The sequence below is a fragment of the Apus apus genome, chromosome 14 (genome assembly GCF_020740795.1).
Source record: "Apus apus isolate bApuApu2 chromosome 14, bApuApu2.pri.cur, whole genome shotgun sequence".
Classification (NCBI taxonomy): Eukaryota; Metazoa; Chordata; class Aves; order Apodiformes; family Apodidae; genus Apus; species Apus apus.
Window position 1 is genome coordinate 14,457,983 of NC_067295.1, and position 26,603 is coordinate 14,484,585.

The 26,603-nt window shown below is 63.0% G+C and overlaps 3 protein-coding genes across 3 annotated transcripts; 1 reads left to right on the forward strand and 2 right to left on the reverse strand.

Moving 5' to 3' along the window:
• Nucleotides 1-1,062: 1,062 nt before the first annotated feature.
• PERCC1 (proline and glutamate rich with coiled coil 1) lies at nucleotides 1,063-3,137 on the forward strand. Its single transcript, XM_051632524.1, has 2 exons — nucleotides 1,063-1,190; nucleotides 2,258-3,137. Exons 1-2 carry the CDS (start codon nucleotides 1,165-1,167, stop codon nucleotides 2,985-2,987), a joined length of 756 nt encoding a protein of 251 aa, XP_051488484.1. The 5' UTR covers nucleotides 1,063-1,164; the 3' UTR covers nucleotides 2,988-3,137.
• Nucleotides 3,138-3,717: 580 nt separating this feature from the next.
• Nucleotides 3,718-23,287, reverse strand: CLCN7 (chloride voltage-gated channel 7). Its single transcript, XM_051632514.1, has 25 exons — nucleotides 23,076-23,287; nucleotides 17,093-17,164; nucleotides 15,918-15,989; nucleotides 15,606-15,671; nucleotides 14,889-15,021; nucleotides 14,488-14,597; nucleotides 13,652-13,732; nucleotides 13,358-13,420; nucleotides 12,734-12,817; nucleotides 12,493-12,586; nucleotides 12,016-12,080; nucleotides 11,477-11,593; nucleotides 11,127-11,181; nucleotides 10,591-10,651; nucleotides 9,682-9,820; nucleotides 9,313-9,406; nucleotides 7,832-8,001; nucleotides 7,453-7,504; nucleotides 7,017-7,144; nucleotides 6,769-6,854; nucleotides 5,847-5,979; nucleotides 5,684-5,743; nucleotides 5,176-5,352; nucleotides 5,002-5,082; nucleotides 3,718-4,898 (listed from the first exon to the last, which is right to left on the reverse strand). Exons 1-25 carry the CDS (start codon nucleotides 23,208-23,210, stop codon nucleotides 4,812-4,814), a joined length of 2,415 nt encoding a protein of 804 aa, XP_051488474.1. The 5' UTR covers nucleotides 23,211-23,287; the 3' UTR covers nucleotides 3,718-4,811.
• Nucleotides 23,288-23,717: 430 nt separating this feature from the next.
• On the reverse strand, nucleotides 23,718-25,398 carry PTX4 (pentraxin 4). The gene is made up of 2 exons (XM_051632473.1): nucleotides 25,288-25,398; nucleotides 23,718-25,139 (listed from the first exon to the last, which is right to left on the reverse strand). The coding sequence occupies exons 1-2, from the start codon at nucleotides 25,396-25,398 to the stop codon at nucleotides 23,718-23,720; spliced, it is 1,533 nt and encodes a 510-aa protein (XP_051488433.1).
• Between the last annotated feature and the right edge of the window lie 1,205 nt (nucleotides 25,399-26,603).

Consider the following 26,603-nt stretch of genomic DNA (forward strand, 5'->3'; position numbering starts at 1 on the left):
AGCAGGGCTCTGGCCGTCCCCCAAGCCGAATGATCCGTGTCCCACCCTGTGAGCGTCCCCAGCACAGGTGGTGACAGGGTCTGGGTGCTGCCTCAGGGCCCCACCATCCTGTGCCCTCCAGCTGTCACTGCAAGCTGTCCTGTGTCCCCTGGCCATCCTGTGTCCCCAGCCACGCCGTGTGCCCCCAGCCACCCCCTTGCCCCAACCATCTGTGTTCCCTGGCCGTGCACTGTACTACCCCAGGTGACCTCTGGATAGAACCTCTGGCCACAACTGCCTCACCATTGTCACCATCCTCGCTGGCACACGGAGCCAGCACGGGCACAGGCCAGAGTGGAGACACGGGGCACCCCAGCACCCCAGCCACGGTGACAAAGCTGCTACCCTTGGTGCTGTCCCCACCTCGGGGCTGGCTCAGCCACTTCCCACACAGCATGTCCCCACCTCTGTGTCCCTGGGGCACTGCCTGGCAAGACCCCCCTGTCCCCAGACACCCAAACCCCACCCTGGGGAGCACAGCACCCCAAAACACCTCTCCCACTGTCCATGCCATCGGGGCCACGTCCTACCACTTCAAAAGGTTCCAAATCCCACTCTGGGGCTGGCCAGGGAGCTCCACACCCTCCTTGGGAGGGTGGAGATGAGGGGTCCAGACACACACGGGGGCTGCAGGGCACTTGGAGGGGACCCCAGGGAGAGGTTTCACCCGCGGCAGCAGCGCCTGTTTGCGGAGGCATCGCTCGATACGCAGCGTGTCCTTCAGAAGATCCCTACTCCAGGAGTCAAAATAGCATGAAATTCAATTTTACGCCTATTTGACAAAGCTTGATTTCGCCTCCAATCAGCGGGGAGATAAGAGCCCTCGGCACAAGTGCGCGGGCAGTTTGGCAGCTGGGGCTGCCGATTTAATAGGTGAATTTACAGGAACAACACTTGAAAATCCCCTGGCTAGTGAACCATTAAGGTGAGCCCTGCCTTCCGTCCCCGCGTCCCTCCCCGCGCCGCTCTCCCGTTGCTGGGCGCTAAAGCAAACCCCGGCTCTGTTTACCGAGTCTACTATTACAATACAGCCACCAAATATTTGCCAGCCGGCAGCTCGCTGCTCCGCTATAAATACTTCAAGCCCAGGTGGAGGGACGGCGAGGGGGAGCGGCGCGGGAGCCTATGCATGGCCGGGCGGCCGCCCCGAGGTGAGTGCCGAGCCCCGGCCCCGGGCCGTGCCCTCCTGCACCGGCGGGGGGGGGTTTCTCTGGCTGAGGGTCCAGCAGGGGAGGTTGGTTCCATTCCTAGGGTGGTCCCGGGAGGCTGAGCCCCCGGTGGCATGCAGGGAGGTCCCTCAGCGGGGATGGCACCAAGAGGAATGCACGGTGATCCCAGGGGTGGCAAGGATGCTGTCTCAGGCTGGCTGCAGGGCTCAGCTCGGTGGCAGGAGCAGGATTTGTTCCCCCAGTGTTTGACCCCAAGACCCTCTCGGGGCTGTGGTGATGGCAGTGCCAGGCACGTGGGGGGGATGCCCCGCGGTGAGGCAGGGCTGGGGACCCTGGGGCCAAGGCAGCATGAGCTGCAGAGGGGCTTCAACCAGCTCAGAAGAACCCAGCCCCGACCAGACCCCGCCAGGGGGATGTGGGACCATGGCTAGGTTTTCCCTGTCACACGGAAACCTGTGGGGACATTGCATGGGCAGGGCATGGGGCTGAGTGTTCTGGGGGCTCAGCGTGCAGGGTGGCAGGGAGAGCTCAGCCCCATCCACCTCCATGCACAGCCCCAGGGTGACTGGGAACATCCCTGCTGCCTCGTGGCTCAGAGGGATGTCCCCCACTCCCCAACCTCCCATGGTTTGCTGGGGAACGTCCTGCTGCCCCATGTCGCATGGATCGGTGGGGACATCTCTGCTGCCCCAGATGCCACGACTTGGTGGGGATGTCCCCATTATCCCGCTCCCCATGTCTCGGTGGGGGCATCCCTGATGCCCCATGCCCCGTGGCTTGGCAGGACGACATCCCTGCTGCATGATGTCCCAGGGCTGAGTGAGGAAGTCCCTGCTGCCCCACCTCCCATGACTCAGGGGGCATATTTCCACTGCCCTGTGTCCCACGGCTTGGGGGCCACATTCCCGCTGCCCCATGTCCCATGGCTTGTGGGGGATGTCCCTGCTGCCCTGCCAAGGCCACGGTATGGCCCCCCTGCTGCCTCAGGGCCAAGTGCCCCTGCAGGCAGCGGGTCAGGGAGGGCGCCATGGTGCTGTCCCTGCCCGCAGGGTGAGGCCAGGCCCCGGGGTGCCCCTGTGCACTGAGATGGCTGCGGGTGTCATCCGGCCCCTGGCCGAGCTGCGGCTGCCCTCGCCCTTCCCGCACGGCCTGCTGCCCGCCCGCCCCGAGCCCGACTGCCCCGACCTCTCCGAGGAGGAGGAGGAGGAGGAGGAGGAAGACGAGGAAGACGAGGAGGAGGAGAGCGCAGGGTCAGAGCTGGCTGTCCCCAGCACCGCCGAGACCACCCTGCAGCTCCTCAAGTTTTCGGAGCTGATCAGCTGTGACATCCAGCGCTACTTCGGGCGGCAGGGCCGGGAGGAGGCCGCCGGCGGCCACGCCGTGCCCGAGGACTGCGGCTCACCCCGGCAGGCTGAGGCCCAGCCCGAGGCACCGAGGGGCAGCTCTGGGGCCGCGCAGAGGCTGGGGCCGCTGGCCGAGCTCTTCGAGTACGGCGTGCACCGGTGCCTGCCGGCGCGGGGAGCCGGCGGCAAGACGCAGCGGCTGGAGAGGAAATATGGCCACATCACCCCCATGCACCGCAGGAAGCTGCCGGCCTCCTTCTGGAGGGAGCCGGGCCCTGGCCCTGCTGGCCTCCTCCATGCCGGCACCCCCGACTTCAGTGACCTCCTGGCCAACTGGACGGCGGAGCCAGGGCCGGAGCTGCCGGGCACGGGGCGGGAGCTGCTGCCAGAGCCAGCTCGCCTGGGGCTGGAGGCTGAGCCTTTCTCCGGGCTGTGACCCCACCACGGCCCCAGGGGCCCCCCAGCCCCGCCACGTGCCACCCGGTTAATGACAAACCCGGTGTCCTGGGTGGCAGCGCCGGGGCACCTGGAGCCCCTGGCTCAGAGCTGGCGAGGGGATGAGCGAATAAATGACTCCAGCCAGGCACCAGCACGCGCGGTGTCCTTTGCCCCCCTCCCCGCCCAGCACTCTGGTGTCCCCACTGCCGGTGACAAAGGGTCGCGCCGGCAGCGGGGAGAGGCGGGACGCGGAGCCAGCAGCCCCGTGTTTGCTCTGCGGCCCAAGGTGGTGGATCCCAGCCCCTTATCTCAGCCGCGCCGGGGCAAAGGGCGACGCGGGGCCTCCCGACGCGCCTGGTTGCCAGCACCCCGCGGGGACCCGCCGCCCTCCCACGGCTCTCCTGCCCCACGGCCGTGCCAGGGAACTGGACCCACACCGCCCTGGGAGGGCAGCCAGCCCTTCCCTACGGCCTCACCCCTGGAGCAGGCTCCCACCGGAGCCCACAGCCCGGCCCTGGTACCCGGCCCCAGCTCCGTGACTGTTCTTTGTTTGCCTTAGAAGGGAAAAGCCCCCCACTTCCAGCCCTGCCCGGGGCTGAGGAAGGTCTGGGGGCCTTGGCCTCCTCCCCTGGATCCCCCCCAGCCCAGCTTGGACAAGCATGACGCCGAACCTGGGCAGCAGCACTAGGGGAAGAAGGGAAGGAAGGAAGGAAGGGGCAGCACCACAATAAAAGTACAAACAGGCTTTATTTGAGCACAGTATCCTGCAGTCAAAAGCCCCCTCCCCCAGGCACCAGCTTGCCCCTGCCCAAGCGAGGAGGGGACAGCCCCAAGCCAGGGCAGGGTGAGGATTGAGGGTGGTGGGAGATGGGAGAGGTGCCAGGGCTGGAACCCTCCTCATTGCCCACAGGAGTTCACATCTGGGGCTGGGGGTGAGTTTTGGGGTGCCTGGCAGAGCCCAGGCAGCAGAAAGGGTCAGAAAAAGCTGCAGCAAGTGCAGAAACACACCCAGGGTGACTCTGGACCCCAGAAGGGGCAGAGGGAGCAGCAATGGTGGGAGGAGGGCAGGAGTGGCATAGGGGCATGAACCAGGGCCCCAGGCTGCAGGACTAACACTGCCCCAGAGCAGGTACCTCTCCCCTCCCTGCTCCAAAGCCCAGAGGTGCCTCCCCACATGTGGGTCGGGGTCAGAGTGGCCAAAGGGGCCAAGAAAGAGCAACGGGCAGCAGCTGCTGAACCAGGAGAGCCCTTTTATTGCACAGCTGAGCAGGGCACAGCCTCCTTTCTCCAGCCAGCGGGCAGAGAAGCAAGCACCTGCCCCAGGGTTCAGCCTGACCCAGCCAGGAGGAGCACAGGGCAGGGGGGATGAGACCCTGGGAGCAGAAGGGAGCCCCACCATGTCCCCTCCACTCCCCACACAGGCCCCGCAGCAGGCGTCAGGGCAGAGCTAGGTCCTAGACAGCCTAAGTTGGGTGGATGAGGTGATGAGGCCATGTGCTGTGGCAGAGGGACTGTGTCCAGCTCAGCCCAGTGAGGCACACTCCAGTCTTCACCCCACCCTCAAGGGGAGCCTACACCAGGAGCTAACAGAGCCAAGGGTGTGTTTTGATCCCTTGGGGAAGCAGAGGAAGGGGGAGAAGAGGAGGCAGTAGATGTGGGAAGGCAGCAATGGGCAGGAGAGCCGGGGCAGGACAGCTGTGCTGGTGCTCCAGGCACCGTGATGCCTGCCCAGTCTGGCCCAGTCCTCCCTCACCTCCCACAAAAGGGGGTCCCCAGCTCCGAGGGGCCGGGGCACATCTCTGCTGGGCAGTGCCACCCCACGTCACGTCTGCGCCAGCGAGAGCTCCTCCAGACCTTCCTTCCCCAGCCGGTACCTGGCGAGGTCCTTGCGGGTGACCATGCCCACCACCTGCAGGGAAGGGGACAGGGTACAGCCCCGGGGCTGGCACGCAGAGCCTGGGGACAGCACCCCTTGTGCCCCTCACCGAGGAGCCCAGGCTGCAGGGACTCACCTCGTTGCGATTGTCCACGACCACCAAGTGCCGCAGCCCCAGGGCCCGGAACAGCTTGAACACCCGGGGCAGAGACGCCTCCTGCAAGGCAGCGCGGGGCTGGGTGGGCACGGGCACCCCCGGCCCGCACCCCTCGCCCACCCACCCACCCCCCCTGGGGTCCCTGGCCAGTACCTGAGGCACGGTGTAGGGCGAGGGGTTCATGAACTCGCTGAGGTCGATCATGCACTCGCGCTCGTCCTGGGAGACGTGGATGGACTGGATGGGCGGGAAGCGGGGGTAGGCGTCCCGGAAATCCTTCAGCTTCAGCCGCCGCTGCACCAGGCTCAGGTTGGCCCTTTCCACAAAAACCTTGGGAGGAGAGAGGCTGTCAGGGACCATCCCACAGCACCGACAGGCACCGGGGCCAGGGGAAGGAAGAGGGCAGGAGCACAAGGCAGGTGGACCCTCTGCAGAAGAACTGCCCGTTTCCCGTGGGGCGTGTGAGCCCAGGGGGGTACAGGGTGATGCTGGGGTGACCCCAGCACGGCACGACAACCCCCAGTGTCTCCTCCTCTGAGCTGAGGGAGATGAACAGGGACCCTCCTGAGCAAGGCAAGCAGCAAGGGGCTTCAGGCCACCATGGGACAAGGGCACGGGGGCTCTGCCCCAGCCCAAACTGCCTCCAGGCAGCTTCACCCACCTTGTGCTTCAGCAGGACGATGAGCTGGGAGCGCAGGATCAAGCCCCGCAGTCCTGCCACCTGCAACAGAGCAGCACACATGAGATGGGGCTGGGGGGCAAGGGAGAGGGGCCCGTGGCAGCCCCCCCTGCTGCAACCCCTGACAAGCAGCGCCCAAGCCCACCTGAGTGGCATCAGGGTTGCTCTCCACCACCGGGAAGCCGTTGTGGTTGGAGGAGGTGTCACTGAGGATGTCCACCACTGTGCCCACTCGCTCGATCCTCCGCAGGCAGGTGACAGGAGTGCTCATGACCTCCCTGTGGGGAATCATGGAACCACAGACTGGTTTGGGTTGGGAAAGACCTTAAAGAGCATCCATTTCCAAGCCACCTCCCACCAGCCCAGGCTGCTCCAAGCCCCATCCAACTTGCCCTTCAACACTGCCAGGGATGGGGCAGCCACAGCTTCCCTGGGCAACCTGGGCCAGGCTCTCACCACCCTCACAGCCAAGAATTTCCTCCTCATGTCCAACCTCAATCTCCCTTTTCCAGTTTTAATCCATTCCCCCTTGTCCTCTCCCTCCCTGCCCTTGTCCCAAACCCCTCCCCAGCTTTCCTGGAGCCCCTTCAGGCACTGGAAGGTGCTCTAAGGTCTCCCTGGAGCCTTCTCCTCTCCAGGCTGAACACCCCAACTCTCTCAGCCTGTCTCCAGAGCAGAGCTGCTTCAGCCCTTGGATCATCTTCCTGACCTCCTCTGGACTCACTTCAACAGCTCCATGTCCTTCCTGTGCTGGGGACTCCAGAACTGGACCCAGCTTTGCAGGGGAGGGGTGGGTCTCATGAGAACAGAGGGGAAGAATCACCTCCCTTGACCTGCTGGTCACACTTCTGGAAGGCTGGGTGTGAAACACAGCCCCCCAGCCCCAAATTCTTCCCTCCTCCATCCCTGTAACCTGCTGGGGACTCAGGGACCTCCCCATTGGGGAAGGGGCTGTGCTGGTGGCACTGGGGATGAAACACATCACCACCTCCATTTCCAGCTCAGGCCAACAGCATGGTCCAAAAGCTGCCACCCTGGGAGTGTCAAATGTCCCCCAGCCCACCTACCTGGCCGTGAGGGAGTGGGATGTCACCGGGGCCTCCCAGTGAAGGAAGGGCACACTCTGCAGCTGGATGTGCATGTCATAGAGCCCCTGCAATGACAGCCAAACCCAACAGGGGAAGCCTGGTGAGATGCTGGGGGGTACAGCCAGGCAGCAGTTCCCCTCCAAGAGGGAGCACATCCTTGTCCTGGCCCCTGCACCTTCCCGGCACCCCCCAGCCCACAGCCTCCCAGTTAGCACCCCAGCCCTCACCTCCACAAAGTAGTCTCCCACAATCTTTGCTGTCATCAGCACCAGCATGATGGGGAACCCATAGGTGACGTTGCCCGTCGCCTCCATCATGATGACCGTGAGACTCAGCGTCATCCGCACGATGCCACCTGCGAGGGGCATCCGAGAGGTGGGGGGGCTTAGGGGGGCAGGGAAACAGGGGGTGAGGGGATAGCAAAGCACCTGAGACCCCCAGGTCTCTTCTGTGGTGCTCCGTGACTGCCCACACAGGCAGGGCTGCCCTGGATGAGCCCATCCCCAGCTGCCACGGCACTGCCCGTGCCTGGCAGGGCCATCAGGAAGCTGAGAGCCAGGCTGGGGAAGAAGCTGCACCAGGGAAGCATGGACCACGTTTTCCTACACCACCTTCCCCCCAGCACAAGCAGGAGGTGTCCACGAGTGCCTGTGGGGAACTCACCTAGCTGGGCAGCAGCTCCCATCAGGGCGTACTTCCCGGGGTCAGCCCAGATCTGAGCATGGGAGAGAGAAGTGGCTGAGGCAGCTGCTGGCTCCAGGGCATCCAGCAGTCGTGAGCAGTGCCCTGGCCCCCAAACCCCTCTCCAAAGTGGGGACAAACACCTGAGGGTGCCTGCACTGCCCTGGCAGGGCTCCATAAGGACATGGGAAAGCCCAGACCCAGCTCAGGAAGGCATCTAGTGAGGAGCCAGCCCACTCCACACCTCTCCAGACAGCTCTCCATGCCTGCTGCCTGCCCCTGCAGCCTGCCCAGGGCCATGGGAGGAGGGCTGGGTGCCACAGACCCTCCTACCCAGCACCCATCCCCAGCGAGGACTCACTGAGGCGTTGGTCAGGTAGGACAGGGAGATGCCAAAGAGCCTCCCCCAGGCAGCGCCGATCAGCAGGGAGGGGATGAAGACCCCGGCGGACACCGTGAGGCCGTAGGTCCAGCAGGCCAGGAAGAAATACATCAGTGTGAACATCCCCAGGGTCATGGGGTTGTAGGAACCTGAGGTGGAGAGAGAACGCAGCGAGTGCTGAGTCCTGCAGCCCAGAGGACAGCGTGATGGGCTGTGACCACGGGGGAACAGACAGCAGCAGCCCCAGGACACTCTCCCAGCAGCCCAAGCCCCTCTCGTTGGATGCACCTCCCACCCTGGCAGCACAAGCCTTTCAAACCAGCTCTTTAGGTTGTTTCTGCCACCTCAAGGCCCCACCAGCCAGCCAGTGCCACCCCAAGCCCTCCCATCCCACCAAGTCCTGCCTTTCCTCCATCTCTTGGCCTGTGATGACCTGTCCCCTCCCAGCCCTACAGTTCCCAGCCTCCCACCAAGGCAGCCTGACGAACTGCACAAAGCCCCAGGGGACCACCAGTGTGGGAGGACTAGGTCAGGAGGACACAGCACTGGTGAGCTGGCAGGGCTCCTGCTGCCAGCTTCAGGATTAAACACAGCAGGTTCTGCAAACCCCTTCCTGTCCCACAGCTCCTGTGGCTGTCCCACTGCACAGGCTGTGCCATCACAGCAAGACCCTGCTGTCCCCAGGACTCAGCCTACTGCTATTTCAGGACTTCTGGGCAGCTCAGTCCAGTTTAAACGAGTACTTGGCAACCTTTCTTTCACAGAGAGGTCAATGGACCAAAGCCCTGAGCCAGGGAGGACCCAGCACTGCAGGGAATGGCCCCGAGACACAGGATGGTCATTGTGTGGCTTCAGGTGGCCAAGCTGCACTCTTTGGGCTGAGGTCTGGAAATTGGGAGCTGTCTGTTCCCTACCCACATGAGGCTGGGCATGAAACCCAGAGCAGCAGGCAGAGGGCAAACTGCTGTTACATGAGGTCCAAGGGAGCCAGGAACTGGAACGTGGGAGCCAGATTGCAATTCTCAAGCAATTCCAAATCCCAAGATCCACTTCCACAACCTGCCCAGAAGGTAAAGTCATTCTGGGGCAAGAGGCCCTGCTAATTAAGAAAACAGGCAGGGACATTTCCAGGATGGACTTCAGACAGCCAGCAAGGGTCAGACATGCCCCCACACACCTCAGAGGGACAGCTTGCAAACATGCACAAACAAAACCAGACCCTCATCCACAAGCTCCTGAGACCACAGCCCTTTGGCTGAGCTCGTAGGTGCCACCAGGCACAGCACCCACCCCTTCTCCTTCCCCCCCACTGCAGGAAAGGAGCAGGCACAGGGCTCTGCTGGATCCTGTCGTGCCCTCCTGGGCATCCCCTGCCTTGTCCCAACACGAGTGGCCAGGGAGCAGCCTGGCCACCTGACACCAGCCCAGCCCTGCTCACGTTCACCTGCTGGCACACAGACCTGGAGGGTCATGGAAGAGGCTGACAACGCTCTTCTCAGGTGTGTTGAAGAAGGCAGTGGCCATGGAGTTGTACTCTCCATCAGCACAGAAAAGCTGAGGGGGAAGAAAGGAGAGTTAAGACATGGCAGGTCTGGGCTGCCCTGTGGTGGGGAAGGCTGCCAGGCCCAGGGGGACACGTGGCAGGGGAAGGCAGCTCTGGGCAGCAAGCACTGCCACACCACACCTGGGTCTCCAGCTCTGCCTGTGGCAGAGGACATTGACTCTGGTGTCCAGTGTCACAAAGCCCAGCAGGGCTTCATCTCCCTTCTTTTTCTCCACTCAGGCTTAGGTTGCCCCTCACCCTGGGGGCAATACCCAGCATCTCCTACCTGCAGGGGGTAGGCCACTGTGCTGCCCTGGATGGGCTGGCAGTCTCTCGAGCAGTAAATCATGACAAACCCCACGGTTGCTGTCACTGCTGCCACCAGCATGGCCTCCACCACCTGGAGGCAGGGCCGGTGGATGTACCTGTGGAGGGAGCAGAGCAGGGGTGACACCCAGGGGTGCAGGCAGGATCACCCCCAGCCTGGCTTGCCACATCACATCAGGCACAAGGACAGGCTGGTTGCCTCTGCTCCCTCCCCAGACCCTGCCAGGCTGTCCTGTGCTCTGTTCTCTGGCAGAGCCACCATAAGGACCTGGAGCAGGAAGGCAGGAGCAGCTTTTCTCACCCAGCTCCAGTGGACCTGCCCACCTTCCCTGCACGGAGCCAGGCACAGCTCCCAGGGAAAGGCTGGTGTGGTCTGGCTGGGGGGGGACAGTGCAGAACCAAGCCCAGAAGCCTGAGGTCTGTGAAGGTTTGAGAGGAGCCATGCCCTGGAAGTTCCTGCAGGCCCCTCACCACTCTGCTGCCACAGGTCATCCCTTCCTGAGGCCACCAGGCTGGTCCTGGGGTTTGAAAATCTGGTGACAAGCACTGGCTTTGCCAGACTGGGCTCAGATGGCTTTAGCAGCTCTTGCTCCTCTCTGAAGCACAAACCAGTCAGGTCTGCACGGAGTTTGTACTTCTCTGAGTCCCCTCAAGTCAGGGAAGGGAAACACTTGGCAGGGTCAGAGCAACAGTGGGAAGCTGCAGATCACAGCCTGACAGCATCTGTGCCTCCCAGCTCCCATGGGCTGCTGCTGCTCACGTTGTGTGTGAGATAACAGCCTTGCCCTGGCTGGGAACGGAGCTCTGAGGGAGCACAGAAGGTGGCAGCCAACCCATGCCCATCCCCTCAGCCACCACCAGCTCTCACCTGATCCGGAACATCGTCAACCAGTAATTGAGGGCGTTGAACAGGGCCCCGAGGATCCCTCCTGCCAATGCAAAAGAGGAACAGCTCAGTGTGCAGGTGTTGGGCTCTCCCAGGGCTGCCCAGGACGCTGAGAGGAGCTCAGCACCAGCAGCAGGGGGGCTGGGGGCCAGTGTCACAGCCCTGGCACTGGGCAGGTGAGGGACAGGCAAGTCCACAGGGACAAGGGGGGGTCCACTCCAAAGCAAAGGGCTGCCCCCAGCTGAGATGCACTGACACCCCCTCGGCTGAGATGCACTGACCCCCCCTCAACAACTCTGCAGGACGTGGGTGAAGGGGTCTCCTTTGCTACAGGGTGAGGGTTGGGCCAGGACCCAGTTCTCCCCCCCTGTGTAAGCCCCACAAGCAGCGTCTGCTCCAGAGCTTAATGGATTTCCCATTCTCCCCAGGCAACCAGATTCCAAAGCTTTTTAGACCCAGAGGGGAGAACAGAGGAAATTATTCAGACTGATCAAATTGAAAGAGCAGCACTCACTCACCAACCACTCCCATAAAGATGAAGATAGGAATTTCCTGGATGGTGTATCCCATTTTCTGCAAGAAAGCAAGACACGGGTTTCAGATCTTCTGGCCCATCAGCAGCCCTGCAGCTTGTCCCTGTTTGCTGGGACAGCACCAGCCAGTGACTCCCAGAGCTGCCCCAAAGTCTCCCCTGGACACCTCACAGCCCCAGCCCCAGCAGTGGCTGCAGAAAAGCCTTTTGCTGGGGTTGGTGGAGCTGGGACCTGGCTGTTGGGTGAACTATAAGACAGACTGGTGGCCCCAAGCTGCCATGGGCTGCTTCTAACCCCCCCCAACAAAGCTCTGCATGGGGAATACCCTGTCATACCTCGTTATCAAACCTGCCAAAGTTGATGAGCCCAGGGCTGGAGAGATCCCAAGCATTGCCGTGGTAAACACTCAGGACAGAGTTCAGAGTGAACGTAGAGATCATGGAGGCAAAAAACTGGAAGGAGATGCAGCCCTGAGTCACTGCCAGATGCCTCCAACCCTCACCACATGCCCCCAGCATCACCCCAAATATCCCCGAGTAGGGCTTGGTACCCACAGTGTGGTGGGAACAAGAGGCCACCTCCCCTGGGGCTGCACTCTGGGCAGCTTACACCGACCAGGGGCTTGCTCCTCCTCTGGCCTCTCTGTTGCCCTGGGGCACAACCCAAGGCAGCTCCCTTGGAAAGGGGCTGGCAGCAAGCTGGAGCTGAGCCAAGCCCAAACTCAGCCCCTGAGGACCAGGGCACAGAAGGGTGGAGCTGAGATGCTGTTCCCTGGGATGTGTTCCACACAGCTGCCCAGCCAGGGCAGGGGTGGCAGGAGATGTGGGGCTGTGGGGCATCAGGAAGCTGGGAGCTCCTGCTTTCCAGTACTTACAATTCTCCAGGTCAGGAACTGGTTCCAGAAGGAAGCCCCTTCCTCCAAGCTGAAGAGGACACCCCCTGCAAATGCAAGACACAAACACCTTCACAGGGGACGCGTGACAAGGACACTTGGTTTGCAGCAGCAGCCAAGGCACCCAAATTCCTCCCAGTACACGTGCCCCGCACTGCTCTGGACCTCACAGCCTCCAGTGAAGGGACCAGCCAAGCCCACCCAGCTACCAGAGATGTTCTGATGGCATTGAAGCCCCTCCACTGCCCTACTCCACCCCAGGGAGGCAACACCTGGAATTGGGCACAGATGAACCTCCCCTCTTCCCAAGACCCGCGTGGCAGGACAGCTTGGAGCAGGGCTGGGCGCTCTGTGGGAAGGCTCCTGCAACGCCCCAAGCAGATCCTGGCAGCTGGGAGCCACCTCCCGAGGAGACCTGTGTGCAGGCACTGCTCGAGATCAGAGAGCTGAGACACACACCCACGGGGGCACCAAAGGCAGCCGAGACACCCGCGGCAGCTCCCGCCGAGACAAAGTCCCGCTTCTCCGTGTCCCTGCGGAAGTACTCGAAGATCTGAAACACCAAAGTGAAGGCCAGTTCAGGGGAGTCACAGGCTGGGCCACGGATCAGCCCAAGCCACCCGGGTGACCCTGAGAGACAGCCCAGTTTGGGCTGCAGGAGACCACCTGCAGGGCAGCCCCCTCGGCCCTCAACGCCAACCTTGAAGTCTCGCTTCAGCGAGGTGGATCTTCCCTGGGAGATCCCAGCAGCAATCACTGCTCCAGAGTGAATCATGGGTCCTTCCTGTGGGCAGGAGAGGGGAGTCAGAGCAGAGAAGGAAGAACCCCAGGGATAGTCAGAGATGGCTGAATGCTGATCACCAGCTTGCAGCTCTGAAGAAGCTGGCCAGGAGGATTTCCCTCTGGGAAAGACAGACCTTGCTATCTCCTCCCCTTAAATCCTCATTCTAGCAAGTGGCTCTCGTGGCCACCTCCTGTTCCCAACAGCAGAGGTGACAGGGGCCTCCCTTGCCTGCCTTCGACCCCAGCAAGTGAGAAGGGTCCCAACAGGGCACCCACCTCTTCCCCACCCAACATCTACAGGGACTCAGGCTGCTGCTCTCCTGCCCTCAGCTGAGCCACACAGGGGCCGGCTCGGTGGCACCACATGCCCTGGGGGCTGCCCCAAGCCTGGCCAGCAGCCCAGGGAGTGAAACTGAGGGGTCACCACAGGGCCACCAGAGCCCTGTTCCCAGCAGAAGGCCAGTGACAGGCTGTGGCACCTCTGGCAGCTGGGGGTACCAGGATGGCAGGGGCGTGCTGGGGAGCACGGTGTGCACATCACCTTCCCAACGGCCAGGCCGCCGACCACCGAGAGGATCACCCCACAGACTTTGATCACCAGGGTCTGCAAAAGAGACAACAGGCAGAGCAGGTCACACAGGGGGCACGAGGGACATGACTGTGGCAGCCACAGGGGACACAGACCTGGCCAGCCACAGGGGCAGGAGCCAGTAACCCGGGGGATCCTCCCAGCCCCTCGCTGTGGCAGTGGGCTTGGCCAACTTTCTTCTCGGCCCAAGCAGAAAAAAAAAAATGACCAGCCCCACCATACATCCCACCACCTCCCACCTCCTACCTTCAGGCGGACAACGTGAGGGATCTTCACACCGTTGAGATAGCACTTGATCTGGGGAATGCCACTGCCAGCTGCCACGGGCTGCAGGGAGCAGGGAGAGCGTCAGCAGCTGCCACGACCAGGGTGGGGACACGCTGGCCACCTTAGCCCTGCTCCTCAGCACAGGGCAGCCTGAGAGAGGGCTGGAGATGAGGCCCAAGCCTGTCTACAGGCTCTGGAGATGGCCCTGAGGGAGGCACCTGCTACCCCTAAGGGCAAACGTGGTAGGGAGAAGGAGCCAGGTGGGTTCTTGGGGGACATTGGGGTGTCCCCACCACTGTGCCATGGTGTGAGGCCCAGGGCTGCAGAAGACTCACACTTGGTGGCCAAGCAGAGCAAGGGCAAAGCCAAAAGGAAGACACTGCTGACTCAGAGTGGCCCGTAGGGAACCATCATGCCATCCTGGCCATAACCTGTCTCCAGCTTGTCCTCCCAACCCTGCCCCCAAGGCACCCACAGCTGCTCTCACCCATGCTCACGTACACCCAGCACGGAGAGGCCCAGCTGGGGCCAAGGCTCACGAGAGCTGCACCTGCACCCAAGGCTGGAGCACACCTCTGCCCTGGGCTGCCAGCCAAGGGCACCATGTCCTGCTGGTCTGACACCCCAGCAGAAACTCAACAGCACATCTGGAGCCAGCACTGAGGCACTGGGGCTCCCAAGGGCCAACCTAGCAGAAATACATTTGCCATGACACGGATTTGCATGTTTCCTGGAGCTGTGATCCTGCTTTCCCCAGGGAAAGAGCCAGGGCAGGAGGCACAGTTATCCTACCCAGGCCACTTCCAAACTCTTACCTCTATGAAAGCCACAATCACAGAGCCCACCATCACCACACTGGCATTCAGGGTGGCCCAGAGCAAGAGGGAGAAAGACAGGCCCCCTTTCTCCGTGAACTTGTCGATGTCTGGGGGAGCAGCTCAAGGAAAGACCAGTTACCAGTTGGGTACCACCTCTCCCACCACAGCAAAGCCCTGAGCAAATGCTCCTGGGGCTGTGGCAGCCCAGCAGAACCCGGGCTGCTGTGAGGAACCTCCCCCATGTGGCAGTGCCTGGCCAGTGCTCAGCCCCACGGAGCAGCCGGGTGCTCAGCAGCACCTTTGGGTGGCAGGATCTGTGCTTCCCTTCAGCCCTCTCCTGGCTCTCGGGAATGGAGATCCCACAGCTCCCAGCTGGCCATGGCTCCATGGAAGGATACTGTCCTTCACCACACGGTACTTCAGCCCAGCCAGGTTCTCCACCACGATGTCAATGAAGCAGGCGACCAGCCCAGTGAGGATGCCAATCATGGCACAGATGACCCAGCGCTTGATCTCCACCGTCCGGAAAGCCTGAGGGACAGACAGAGATCAGCCCTGCTGCTGCCATCCCCACCAGCATCCAGGGATCTCCAAACCACCTGGACACCTTCCCCAACCCAGCTCCAAGGAGAGCTGCCCAAGGGACACCGATGCCAGCTGACCCAGGGTTGCAAAGCTTGGCCACGCTTCACTCATTCTAAGCCAGTGCCCCTGCCCCTCAGTGGGATCCCCAACAGCAGGTGTACTTCTCCAGCTCACCTGCCTCTCTCACACCTCTCCTGTTGGGCTTCTGGCTGCAGCTCTGACTCCCAAAGCCCCCAGAGCAGGTGCACCTCATGGCTCCAGAAGTCCCTCTGCTCAGGGACCTGCCTCGTGTCGCTCAGCAACACCACCACACACACACCCAGGCCAGCTCCCATTTGAACCATCCTGTGCTGGGTCCTTGCTCCCGAGGTTTGATGGCTCCCCACAAGCTGGGCAGTGTCCACAGAGCCCCCCAGCTCAGGCACTGCTTTGAGTATGACCTCCCCCAGCAGCAGGCAGGGGGGGAAATGGCTTCCCTGGGCCACCCCAGCTGTGGGAACAGTGGACAACCGTGTCACAGCAAGACTCACCGTGTGGTTTATCCTCCTCTCCTCCTCCAGGAACAGCTGGTTTTCACTGTTGTCATAGTCCAGGCTCTAGTTCAGGAGAGGGAGGTGCTGTTACTGTCTAGCATAGGGTAAGAGATGCCCACACCAAGGAGGGCTGCCCCCAGGCCCCTTCCCCTCCACACACCTCTATCCTTTTCCTCCCTCAATCCTGCTCCTTCCCTGCTGAAACACCTCTTGTTGGGCAACCACAAGCCCCCAGCCCATGTGCCTCACCTGCTGCCCCCCAGAGGGGGCAGAGCCAAGAGGAGGGAAGATGGGAAGATGGGCACTCACCTCGTACTTGAGCGACAGGAGCTTCTCGTTGTGGGGGATCTCGTTGGGGTGCTGCCGAGGGAGCTCTGTCTCCTAGGAATGTGATGCACGGGTGAGGAGGGTCAGGTCCAAGCCCAACCCTCCCCTCTCCCACATTCCTGCTGGTTTTCACACTCCAGAGGCAGGGGAAGGACTGCAGAGGCCCAAGCCCTGGTGCAAGCTGCTCAGCAGGTCAGGGGCCAGGACGATTGTCCACCAGCTGGTGGGATGTGTGGGATTGAAGGCAGCTGAAGGGGCTGCCAGGCATGGACCCTCACCCACCACCTCTCCACCCCCCAGGCAGGACATCTCCCCACAGGCAGATGAGGGTTTGCCCAGCTGGCACCTCAAGCCAGAGCTGCCTCCAAGCAGCTCCAGCTGGAGGGGGCAACCTTTCACCTCGGCAGGAAATCCCTCCAGCAGGAAGCAAGGAGCTATTTCAAGCACACCCGTGGTTTTTGGGCAGCAACCAAATTCTGTTTCCCAAACACCTTTTGAGGGCAATTCCTGAGGATGGCAGAGGGCCCCCCGGGGCAGTGGCACCCTGCCCTGGCCCTGTGTTACAGTGACAGCCAAAGCCAGCCCAGCCCATCCTCTGAGGGGCCAGACTCAGACATATTGATTCCCATTTAAGAATTCCACAAGGAATACTGAACAAAAGTTGTCCTCCTTCTTTCTTCTTCCTACAGCTCCATGGCTGAGGCAGGAGTACCTGGGAAAGGAAAACTCCTTGGCTGTTTGGGGGGGAATAACTTGAAACCTGAGAGTTTCTGCCAGATGCCAGCTCTGTCCCCAGGGCTGAGATGTCCCCTCCCCTGCCTTCGAGCTGAGCTGGGGCAGGCAGGAGAAACAGCTTTAAGGGGTTCTCAGGGCAACAAGGAAGAAACCCCTTTCCCACCCCACTTGCTGCTGCATTTACTCCAGCAGGGGGAAGGTCTCTGTGCCAGCTGCCACCTGGAGAAGCTCAGGGGACTGGGACATCCTTGGGACAGCCAAGGGAAGTGGAGAGGGTGGAGGCAGAGGTCACCCAGCCCAGGAGGAAGCACTGGAGCCCTTGGCAGACAGAGGGGATGTGAAGGGGGGAACAAAAGCAGCTGCTAGTGCTGCCAGTGGAAGCAGGGACTTGGCAATGGTGGGGCCCTGTCTGTGCCACTCACCAGCTCACGGATCTCCTCGTTGAGGTCCACATTGCTCAGCTGCCCGATGCGCAGGAAGGAAGAAGGAGTGAGCTGAGGAGAGGAGGGAAAAGGGGGTCACACCCTGGACGTGCTGCAAAGCCTTGGGGAAGGAAGAAGCAGGCCTGTGGGCACTGCTGCTCTGCCCCCCTGGCTGAGCTCTGCCTGCCAGGGCAGCCCCCGCTCTCAGAGGGCACGGGGAGGAGGTGGGACCTCCCACCCTGGAGGGAGCATAAGGCAGCTGAGGTTGGGAAGAGCTGCTCCAACCTGGCATCTGGCAGGGCTGGCTTGCCCTGGGGCTGGTCAGCAGCAGCTCAGTTGGGGCCAGCAGCAGGTGACACTCACCAACAGCCCCCCAGCTGAGGAGCCTGGCACCCCGACCCAGCAGCTGTGCCACCAGCAAACCCAAACCTGCCCTGAGTAGCACGTCCCACCCTCCCCTGGAGCTGGAGAGGGACAGACCCCTGGAGAGAAAGTGCCACCTCTGTGGTCCCCAGCACACCAAGGCCTGCTAGGGCCACCCCTGGGCTGGGCATGTCTGGCTCTGCCAGCTGCTCCAGGGCAGCAGAGAGGAGCACCTCGGCACGTCCACCTCCCTGCCAGCAGGAGGGCAGCTGCCAGCCAGCACACAAGAGGAAGCTGGCATGTCCTCCCCTGGGGACACTGGGTGACTCTGAGCTGGCCCCAGCACCACACTGGGAAGGAACACTTGTATCTCCCTCTGGGGAGCAGGTTCTCCTTTCTCTGGTGACCACTCGGGCTCATTACTGGCAGTAAATTGCACAACTCGGGGCTTTTTTTGACTATTTGGGCACCTCTTGTCTCCTGGGTGATGCAGGCAAAGGGCTCAGGCTGCAGCTGAGCCAGTCTCCAGTGCCACGAGAGGACCTGGCAAAGGAGGCAAGCTGCCATCACCCCTCCTCCCTTGGGAAACACAGGGATGCACCAGGGTGAGAGCAGCACTGGCACCAAGCACAGCCCAAACAGCATTTCTCAACCCCAAGATCTCCTCCTCCCCAGCTGCCAAAGGACTGGAGAATCAAAGAGGGATGGTGAGCAACAGCAGGGCCCTGGCACATCTGTCCCTCTCTGCCAACAATCCAGTAGATCCCAGATAAAGCCCCTGCTCCTGTAATCCCCACCAATTCCATCTGGAATGCCCAGGCCAGGAGCCACACACACCACTGCAGACAAATAACCCCCCTTTGTGTTTGCAGCCTGACCTATTTTCCCATTTCTCCCTCTTTTCCACCTTTTCATTTACTCCCTGACCCACAGCCAGGTTTCTCCCCAGTTTCTCAAACCCTCTTCAGTGCCTTTTTGTCCCCAGCAGCCTGAGCCCACAGGAGGGGCTGAGCACAAACTGCTCCTTGCAGCCCTTTTTGGACACTGGTTCAGTGAGACCAGCCTGGGCTTCGATTCTGGTCCACGATGGCTCCACAATCCCCATGGAAAGGGCTCAAATGACCTTTCCCAGCAGTCAGGGTAGACCACCACCAGCTCTTAGGAGCCAGGCACGCCCAAAGCTGTCACCTCCCTGTGGGGACAGAGATGGGAACTTACACAGAGTCACGAGCTGGAGGCAGGAACTGCCCGTTTTGCTGCCTGCTGGTGCCCAGGCACTCCAGTTGGCAGATTCCAGCTGGGATCCCACTATCCCTGAAACCTTGGGAAGGACAAAGCTGAGAAGGGAACCCACCTCCACCTTCAGGAAGCACCAAGATCAAAGGCTCCTGCTCAATGCCACATGTCCAGAGAAAGGTCAAGGCAGTGAGATGGAAACAGTCGCTCATGCCATGTCCCCTGCTCAAGCCTGGGCTCAGACCTCAGGCAGGACCAGTCCTTCAGGAATTCTCCCCCTGCTAGCCATGGGGGTCCAGAGAAAGACCAAACATGGCTGAACTGGTAACATCTCCCACATACTCCTTCCCTATGGAGCAAGCAGCCAGGGCACAGCAGCCCTGCTCCCCAGGGATGAGGCAGCAGCAGGGCCCAGGCACAGGGAAAGGAGCTGCAGCTGGACCTGAAGCTGAACTTCATTAGACAAGCAGCAGGTTTCAATGTGCCCCAACTCCTCCTAGGTCCTGGCATCCCTCAGGCACCCAGGCTGGCCCAGCTGCTCTGTGAGCAGGGGGGTGGCTCCCATCTCACCCAGCACGGGGGTCACAAGGCAGGAGGACAGGAGAAAGCTCCTTCCATCAGCACTCAGCTTTTCTAAGAGGGGCAGGGGGGACTGAGGCAGCCAGGACAGAAGGTTATTTGTGCAGGGCTCACAGATTCACTGAGCAGATGGATGGCACTACCCTCCTTTGGCTGCTTTTCCAAACTCCAGCCAAGGCAGCTGCTGATCCCGGGTACACATGATGTTGGTGTGACCCTAGCATGATTGTCTCCACAGAACACCAGGCACTGCTGCCAAAACCCAGAGGACACAGCTGGGTTAACAGCTCTCCTGTCCCAGGAGAGGCTCTGGGGCCAGCTGAGCCTGCCTCCCACAGCAGCACACACAGGGACAGCACCCAGCACTCACCCTGTTCAGGTGGTAAAGCCATTCTGAGCTCTGCAAAGAGGTGTCTGGAGCCTTGACCTGGACCTAAACTGCTCAATGCCTTTGTCAGGAGGGCAGCTGGTATACTGGTGGGGAGGCCTGCTCCTCAAAGGGTCCTCAGCAGGCTTCAGGGAAGCCCTCCAGATATCCACAGAGGCCAATACAAAGCCCAGCACCTGGGATGGACCTGCCCTGGTGGTTACAAAGCAGCTTTGCTGATCAGCTCTTGCAGGTGAACAAGTTGAAGAGGAGCCTTGGCTCCAGTGTGCTCTGCTGAGGAGCCCCCAGTGCCTGCTTGGGTGGAAGGACAGCCCCAGGCTGTGTCACCAGCAGGAGAAGCCCTTTCATGAGCAGAAGCCCTGTCACCAGACATGGCAGGGCTCTGGAGATCCTCCTCCTCAGACACACAACCACAGCTGCCCCAGCCTTCAAACCCATGCTGCCATCACCCCTGAAACACACCAAGCCAGGAGGGAACAAGGCTCCTCACCTCCAGGCCCATCATGGGTGGAAAACATGAGGACTTTCTCTGTGGTGTCACCACTGGGCTCCAGTTTTGCTTCCAGCCTCCCACTGCTGCTCCAGGGAACCACAGCTCCTGCCCCCTCACCTGCAGGAGGCTGGGAGACACTGGTACTGTCCTGGCCCACCTGCCTTTCTCCAGGAAACCTTGTCCCACGTCCTCCCTGCAGCCCATCCACCAGGAATCAGGGCTCACCCCACCAGACTTCTCTTTCCCCTCCTTCCCTCCCCTTCCACAAGATTTTCCAGCAGCAGGAATCACAGCAGCCCTTGGGTATCCCCACACAAACTGGCTGCCTTTTGCATCCTGCTCCTTCAAGTTCAAGGAAACAAGACCAACAGCATCTAGAGATGTCAAATAAACACCCAGAGGTTAGGAAGGATGAGCTGCCCAGCAGCTCCACATCCTGGTGACCCCCTGCCCACAGCCCCTCTTTCCAGGCACCCTCTGGAGCAGGAACATTGTACCAATCCCAGAATCAAGGCATTTTTAGCACAAACACGGAGCACACCTTCAATGGGTAGTGAAGGAGAAGTCTCATTTTTCAAAAAAAATGCCCAGTGATGGACATTTTCTGCTCCTACCTAAACTGCTTCACACACTTTTCAGCCTGAGAAAGGACACGTGAAGCTCAAGGATGTGGGAGAGGGGCAGACGTGGTGCTCAGATGTGCTCCAGGCACTAGAAAGTCCTGGTGAGAGAACAAAGGCTCAGCCAGCTCCAGAGCAGGGCTCAGCTGGCCCCAAAACCAGAGGAGACCTGCAGCACAGCCCTGTAACATCCCCTCTACAACCACTGGTGTGTTTACCCAGCCCCTCCTCACCTCCCACCCTCAAGCCCCTTGCAGAGATCAGCCAGAGAACTCCAGACCTGTGTCTCCTTTTGTCACTTGAAGATCACTTTCATTTCCATCAAACCAGCACGTGAGAAAGGGAAGAAGATCTGCTGGGGACATTTTGTGTGACCACAACCCCTGGGCAAGGCTCCAGCCTCTCCAGTCTCTCTTTTTTCTCTGCCAAACCTGTCCTGCCTTCACTCCTCCACTTGTACATCGGGAGAGCGCTGAGGGCAAAGCACCGTGTGAGGGAGAGCAGCTCCAAGTGTCACCAGCTCTATGGTGACAACCCATCTGGCACTGCCAGGGGCACAGGTGGCCTGGCCAGCAGCTGCAGGCCTGGAGCTCCAGCAAGGTGCTCACTTCCCTTGGCTAAGGAAAAGGCCACACAGCAGCTGGGACCTGCGCTCGGGAGGGACGCGGTGACAAGAAATGAGACCAGCAGGGCTGGGTTTCCCCCACCACACGCTGTCCCTGCTGCAGAGGGGCTCAGGCATTTCTTCCAGCCACCAGGAAAACCCCCTCCCAACTGAACCTGCAGCCACGAAACCTGGTTAACCCCTATTTTAACACTCCTCACACCTACAGGATTCCCCAGGTGGTCCTTAAAGTCAGCCCAAGCTGCAAACACACTGTTGTACTGCCTGGGAAGATCAGGTTTATCTCCCCACCAGAACAGCTGCCACAGCAGGGGAGGCTCCTTCCAGCTGCCGTGCCACTCCAGCACCACACTAGGCCCCTTCCAGCCTAACGAACTCTGCATTTCCCTCTAATTAGCCCGTTGTTCCAGCTTGCCCGGGAGCAGGACGGCACAGGATCGTGCTCGGCAAGACGTCCCTGCCAACCTGGCTCTGCTCCTCCTCCTCTCAGCTCAGCTCTGCCAGAAAGCTCTTCAGAGGGAATGTGAGGACATCAGGCCCCTCTCCCACCTGGAGCTGGCACGGAAATCACCTCCTGGGCTTTACATCCCACCCAGACCAAGGTTCCTGCCCAGCACCAGCCCACCACTTGGCTTTCTAACTGGGAGCCCCAGCCAGGCAGACTGGCCAAGCCACAGCCTGCAGGGACACTGCAGAGAAGATTCTCTTCACTGATCGACCCAAATTACTTCTCAAGAAGGAGCTGGCCTCCCTTGTGCCCGTAACACCTCCCAGCCCGGCCTTGCCTTCAGCCAGCACCTTCACCACGTGCACCTCCAGCTCCAGCGACACCCCCGTGTTCGGGCCCTGCCCTGGGTGGCAGCAGCAGCGCCAGGACAAGGGGGGGAACCACGGCTTGAGGAGTAACTAAAGGAGCAGGCCCTGCCCGGGGCTGGCAGGGGCCCTGGGGACCCTCCCAGCCACCCGGGCACTGCCACCTCGGCACGGAGGCAGCTGCGAGTCACCCCGAGCTCACATTTTCCTCTGTGCTCAGATTTTCCCCCACCAGCCACACCCCCCCCCCCCCCCCCCCCCCACACACACACGTGGCTCCCCCCCCTGCACCGGGCCCTGCCAGCTTCTGCTTTCCCCTCTTTGGGGGGAGCACCGAGGGACCCCGACCTCCCCCCAGGGCCCTCCCTCCCCCCGGGGAGCACAGCCCCGGCACCCCCCAGGACCCCCCCCGGGGAGCACAGCCCCGGCACCCCCCAGGACCCCCCCCCCCCCGGGGAGCACAGCCCCGACCTCCCCCCAGGACCCTCCCCCCCGGGCAGCACAGCCCCGGCACCCCCCAGGACCCCCCCCCCCCGGGGAGCACAGCCCCGGCACCCCCCGGGGCCTCCCCCCCCCCGGGCAGCACAGCCCCGGCACCCCCCAGGACCCCCCCCCCCGGGCAGCACAGCCCCGGCACCCCCCAGGACCACCCCCCCCGGGGAGCACAGCCCCGGCACCCCCCGGGGCCCCCCCCCGCCCGCTCCCCCCAGGCCCCCCGCCCGGGGCGACGGACACGGTTGAACGCGACACGGGAGGGGGATGCAGGGACGAGCTGCAGCCCCGACCTCAGCCTAGGAAGGCCTAGGACGGAGCAGACCCCCCCCCCGCCCCGGTGCCCACAGCCCCCCCCCGGTGCCGGTGCCGACCTGCCGGGTGCCGGGCGCTGCCCCGGGGCCGGTGCCGTTGAGCAGCGGGGTGGTCTCGCCCACCCGGCCGGCGTCGTCTTCGTCGTCGTCGCGGTCGCGGCCGGACCAGGACACCTTCTTGGCGACGTTGGCCATGGGGGGGTGGGGGGTGGGGGGGCGGCGGCGCGGACCTCCCGCCGGCCCCTGCCGCACCGGCCGGTCATGTGACCGCGCCGCCCTCACGTGAGCGCTACGGCGGCCGGCGGGGGCCGCCCCGCCCCGCGACACCATGGGAGATGTAGTCCTGGCAGCGGGGACCCCCCCCCCCCAAAACCCGCTCCCCGCAGAACGGGGGTCCCGGCTGCCCCGCTGCCTGGCGCGGGCGGGATGCCTGGGGTTCCCGGAGCAGCACAGCCCGGCAGCGCCCCAGGAGAGCCTCTGGGGACACGGGACACGGGACACGGGGACACACACGGGACACGCGTCCTGCTCCAGCACCGCCCGCTCCCCCCCGGCCACCGGCTTTTCCAGACTTCCCCCCGGGTCTGGCAGAGCGGCAGGGGGCAGGGGCTCCAGCTCCCACCCGGCTGCAGGTGACACCGAGCGGAACAGTGAAGAGCAAGACCAGACACACGCGAGGCTTCTTCTCTGCCTGGGAGGGATTTAATAGGGACGCTGGGGCTGTGCATCCTCTGGGGACAGGAGCCCACCACCTGGCTCGGGGACAGGCACTGCCACAGGGTCCCACCTCTTTCCCCACCTCCCGCCGTCCCGGTCCTGAGATCCCCGCCCTGCCTGGGGTCCCTTCACCCCAGGAGGACGCAGCCCGTGCCGGCACCAGCACCGTGAACCCTCTGCGGCCGCCGGGACCGGGCACGGCTCCCGCTGCCGGGCTCGGCGCCGCGGACACACCGGGCTCCGCGGGGAGGCACCAGCCAGCCTGAGGAGGGGGCCACGGGGCAACCTCCCCATTGCCATCCTGGCCACCTCCCCAGGCAAGAGAGCCCGGCTCCAGAGAGCAAAGCCAGCCAGGCCACCCACAAAAGCGTCTGCAGCCCCCAAGCCCCTGCCGTCGCCGTCCTGCTCCCCGCCCAGCACCAGCAAGCCACCAGTGGGAATTTCGTAGCCCCGCTGGAAACCCGAGCCGGCAGCCAGCAGCCTCCTGTCCACATAGAAGCGGTACTGGCCCTGGCCGGAGGACCAGGTGAGGCAGAGGTGGTGCCACCTGCCATCCAGGAGCGGGACCACGGGGAGCTCCCGGAATTCCCTGCCTCCGAGGACAAGGCGTGCGGAGCCAGGGCTGTCCCCACCGCTCAGGGACAGCTCGCTGCCACCGTCCCCGCTGGTGTAGGAGAGGAGAGCCCCGAGGCGGGGGGCCGGGGTGGCCAGCCAGGAGCAGAGAGACAGCCCCCGCAGCCCCCGGTGTGAGCCCAGCCCCAGGACAGCCGTGTGCCCCTGGGAGGTGTTGGGGAAGAGCAGGACGGCACCGGAGAGGCAGGCTGGGGAGGTGGGCGCCGGCGCAGGGGGGCAGTACCTGCCCTCTCCTGGCTGCCGGGCAGCTGGCGCCTGGGGGACCGTGGTCACGGTGGGGAGCAAGGGTGCTTGTTGGGCTGCTGGTGCTGCATCCCGAGGGGGGTCCACATCCTCCCCAGGCACCCCACCAGGCGCGGCATGGGCGGGCAGCCCGTGCCCTTCCTCCTGCTGGCCTTGCTGCTCCCGCCTCGCCTTCAGGCGCCAAGAACTGGGGGTGCTGGGGGTGCTGGGGGCCACCCTGCCCTGCAGTTCCCGCTCCAGCCGGCTGCCCCAGCTCCAGGCAGCGCGCGGCAGGCTGGGTGGGGGGGTGACCAGGAGGTGCGGCAGCCTCAGGGCACCCACTGTCCCCTCCAGCCGTTTCAGCCTGCGATGGAGCCGCCGGCCGGCGGTGGCCAAGCGGGCCAGTTTGGCTCCCAGGGCAGCCCGAGCACTGGCCGCTGCCTCCGCTTGCTCTGCCAGCGCCTGGAAACGTCCGTCGATGTTGTAGGAGATGTTGTAGTTCCTGGCGATGCTCTGGAGATGGTTCAGTGTCACCTCCCGCAGCCGGCGAACCTGCCAAGGGAGCGGGGTGAGGTGGGGGGAACCAACACCTCCACACCGAGCCCCTGCCGTATCTCCGACCCCCAGCCCAGCCCAAAACACCGAGTGGCCCCCCGGGCTGCGTCCCTTACACCCCCCCACCCCAGCCCCGTGCACCCACCTGCTCCTCCAGCCGCTGCAGCCGCAGGAATGGGGGTCCGGGGCGGTGGGTCTGGCCACCCCACAGGGCGGCAGCGAGGATCAGGCAGAGGGGCAGCGCTGTGCCTGCCATGCCGCTGCCGGACACTCTCTGCCTGCAGGGCAGGGCCAGCCCTGGCCCCCGCGGGCCCCTGGACAGCCCCCACCGTGATGAGATCCACAGCCGCGCTGGCTGTGCCGACAGCCGCCGGCACCGGGGCTCCCAGACCCGTGGCCACCGGCCAGGGGGATTTGGGGGGACCCAGCCTTGGGGAGGGCAGTGGGGTGGGTGGTCCCAGACTAATGCGCTGGATGAGGAGCAGGGGGGGAGGCAGGGCAGGGCAGGGCAGGGCGGTGCAGGCAGGGTGGGACAGTGCAGGTAGGGCAGGGCAGGCAGGACAGGGCAGTGAAGGCAGGACAGGGCAGGACAGGCAGGGCAGGGCAGGCAGAGCAGGGCAGGCAGGACAGGGCAGGGCAGGCAGGACAGGTCAGGACAGGCAGGGCAGGGCAGGCAGAGCAGGGCAGGCAGGACAGGGCAGGACAGGCAGGGCAGAGCAGGGCAGGCAGAGCAGGGCAGGCAGGGCAGGGCAGGGCAGGGCAGGGCAGGGCAGGGCAGGGCAGGGCAGTGCAGGCAGGACAGGCAGGTCAGTGCAGGCAGGACAGGGCAGGGCAGGGCAAGACAGGACAGGACAGGACAGGACAGGACAGGACAGGACAGGACAGGCAGGGCAGTGCAGGCAGGGCAGGCAGGCAGGACAGACAGACAGGCAGGACAGACAGGCAGGCAGACAGGCAGACAGACAGGCAGGCAGACAGGCAGACAGACAGACAGGCAGACAGACAGGCAGGCAGACAGACAGACAGGCAGACAGACAGGCAGACAGACAGACAGACAGACAGACAGACAGGCAGGCAGACAGACAGACAGGCAGACAGGCAGACAGACAGACAGGCAGACAGGCAGACAGACAGACAGACAGGCAGACAGGCAGGCAGACAGACAGACAGACAGACAGACAGGCAGGCAGACAGGCAGACAGACAGACAGGCAGACAGGCAGACAGGCAGACAGACAGACAGGCAGACAGACAGGCAGACAGGCAGACAGGCAGACAGACAGGCAGACAGGCAGGCAGACAGGCAGACAGACAGACAGGCAGACAGGCAGACAGACAGACAGACAGGCAGACAGACAGGCAGGCAGACAGACAGACAGGCAGACAGACAGGCAGACAGACAGACAGGCAGACAGGCAGACAGGCAGACAGGCAGACAGGCAGGCAGGCAGACAGGCAGGCA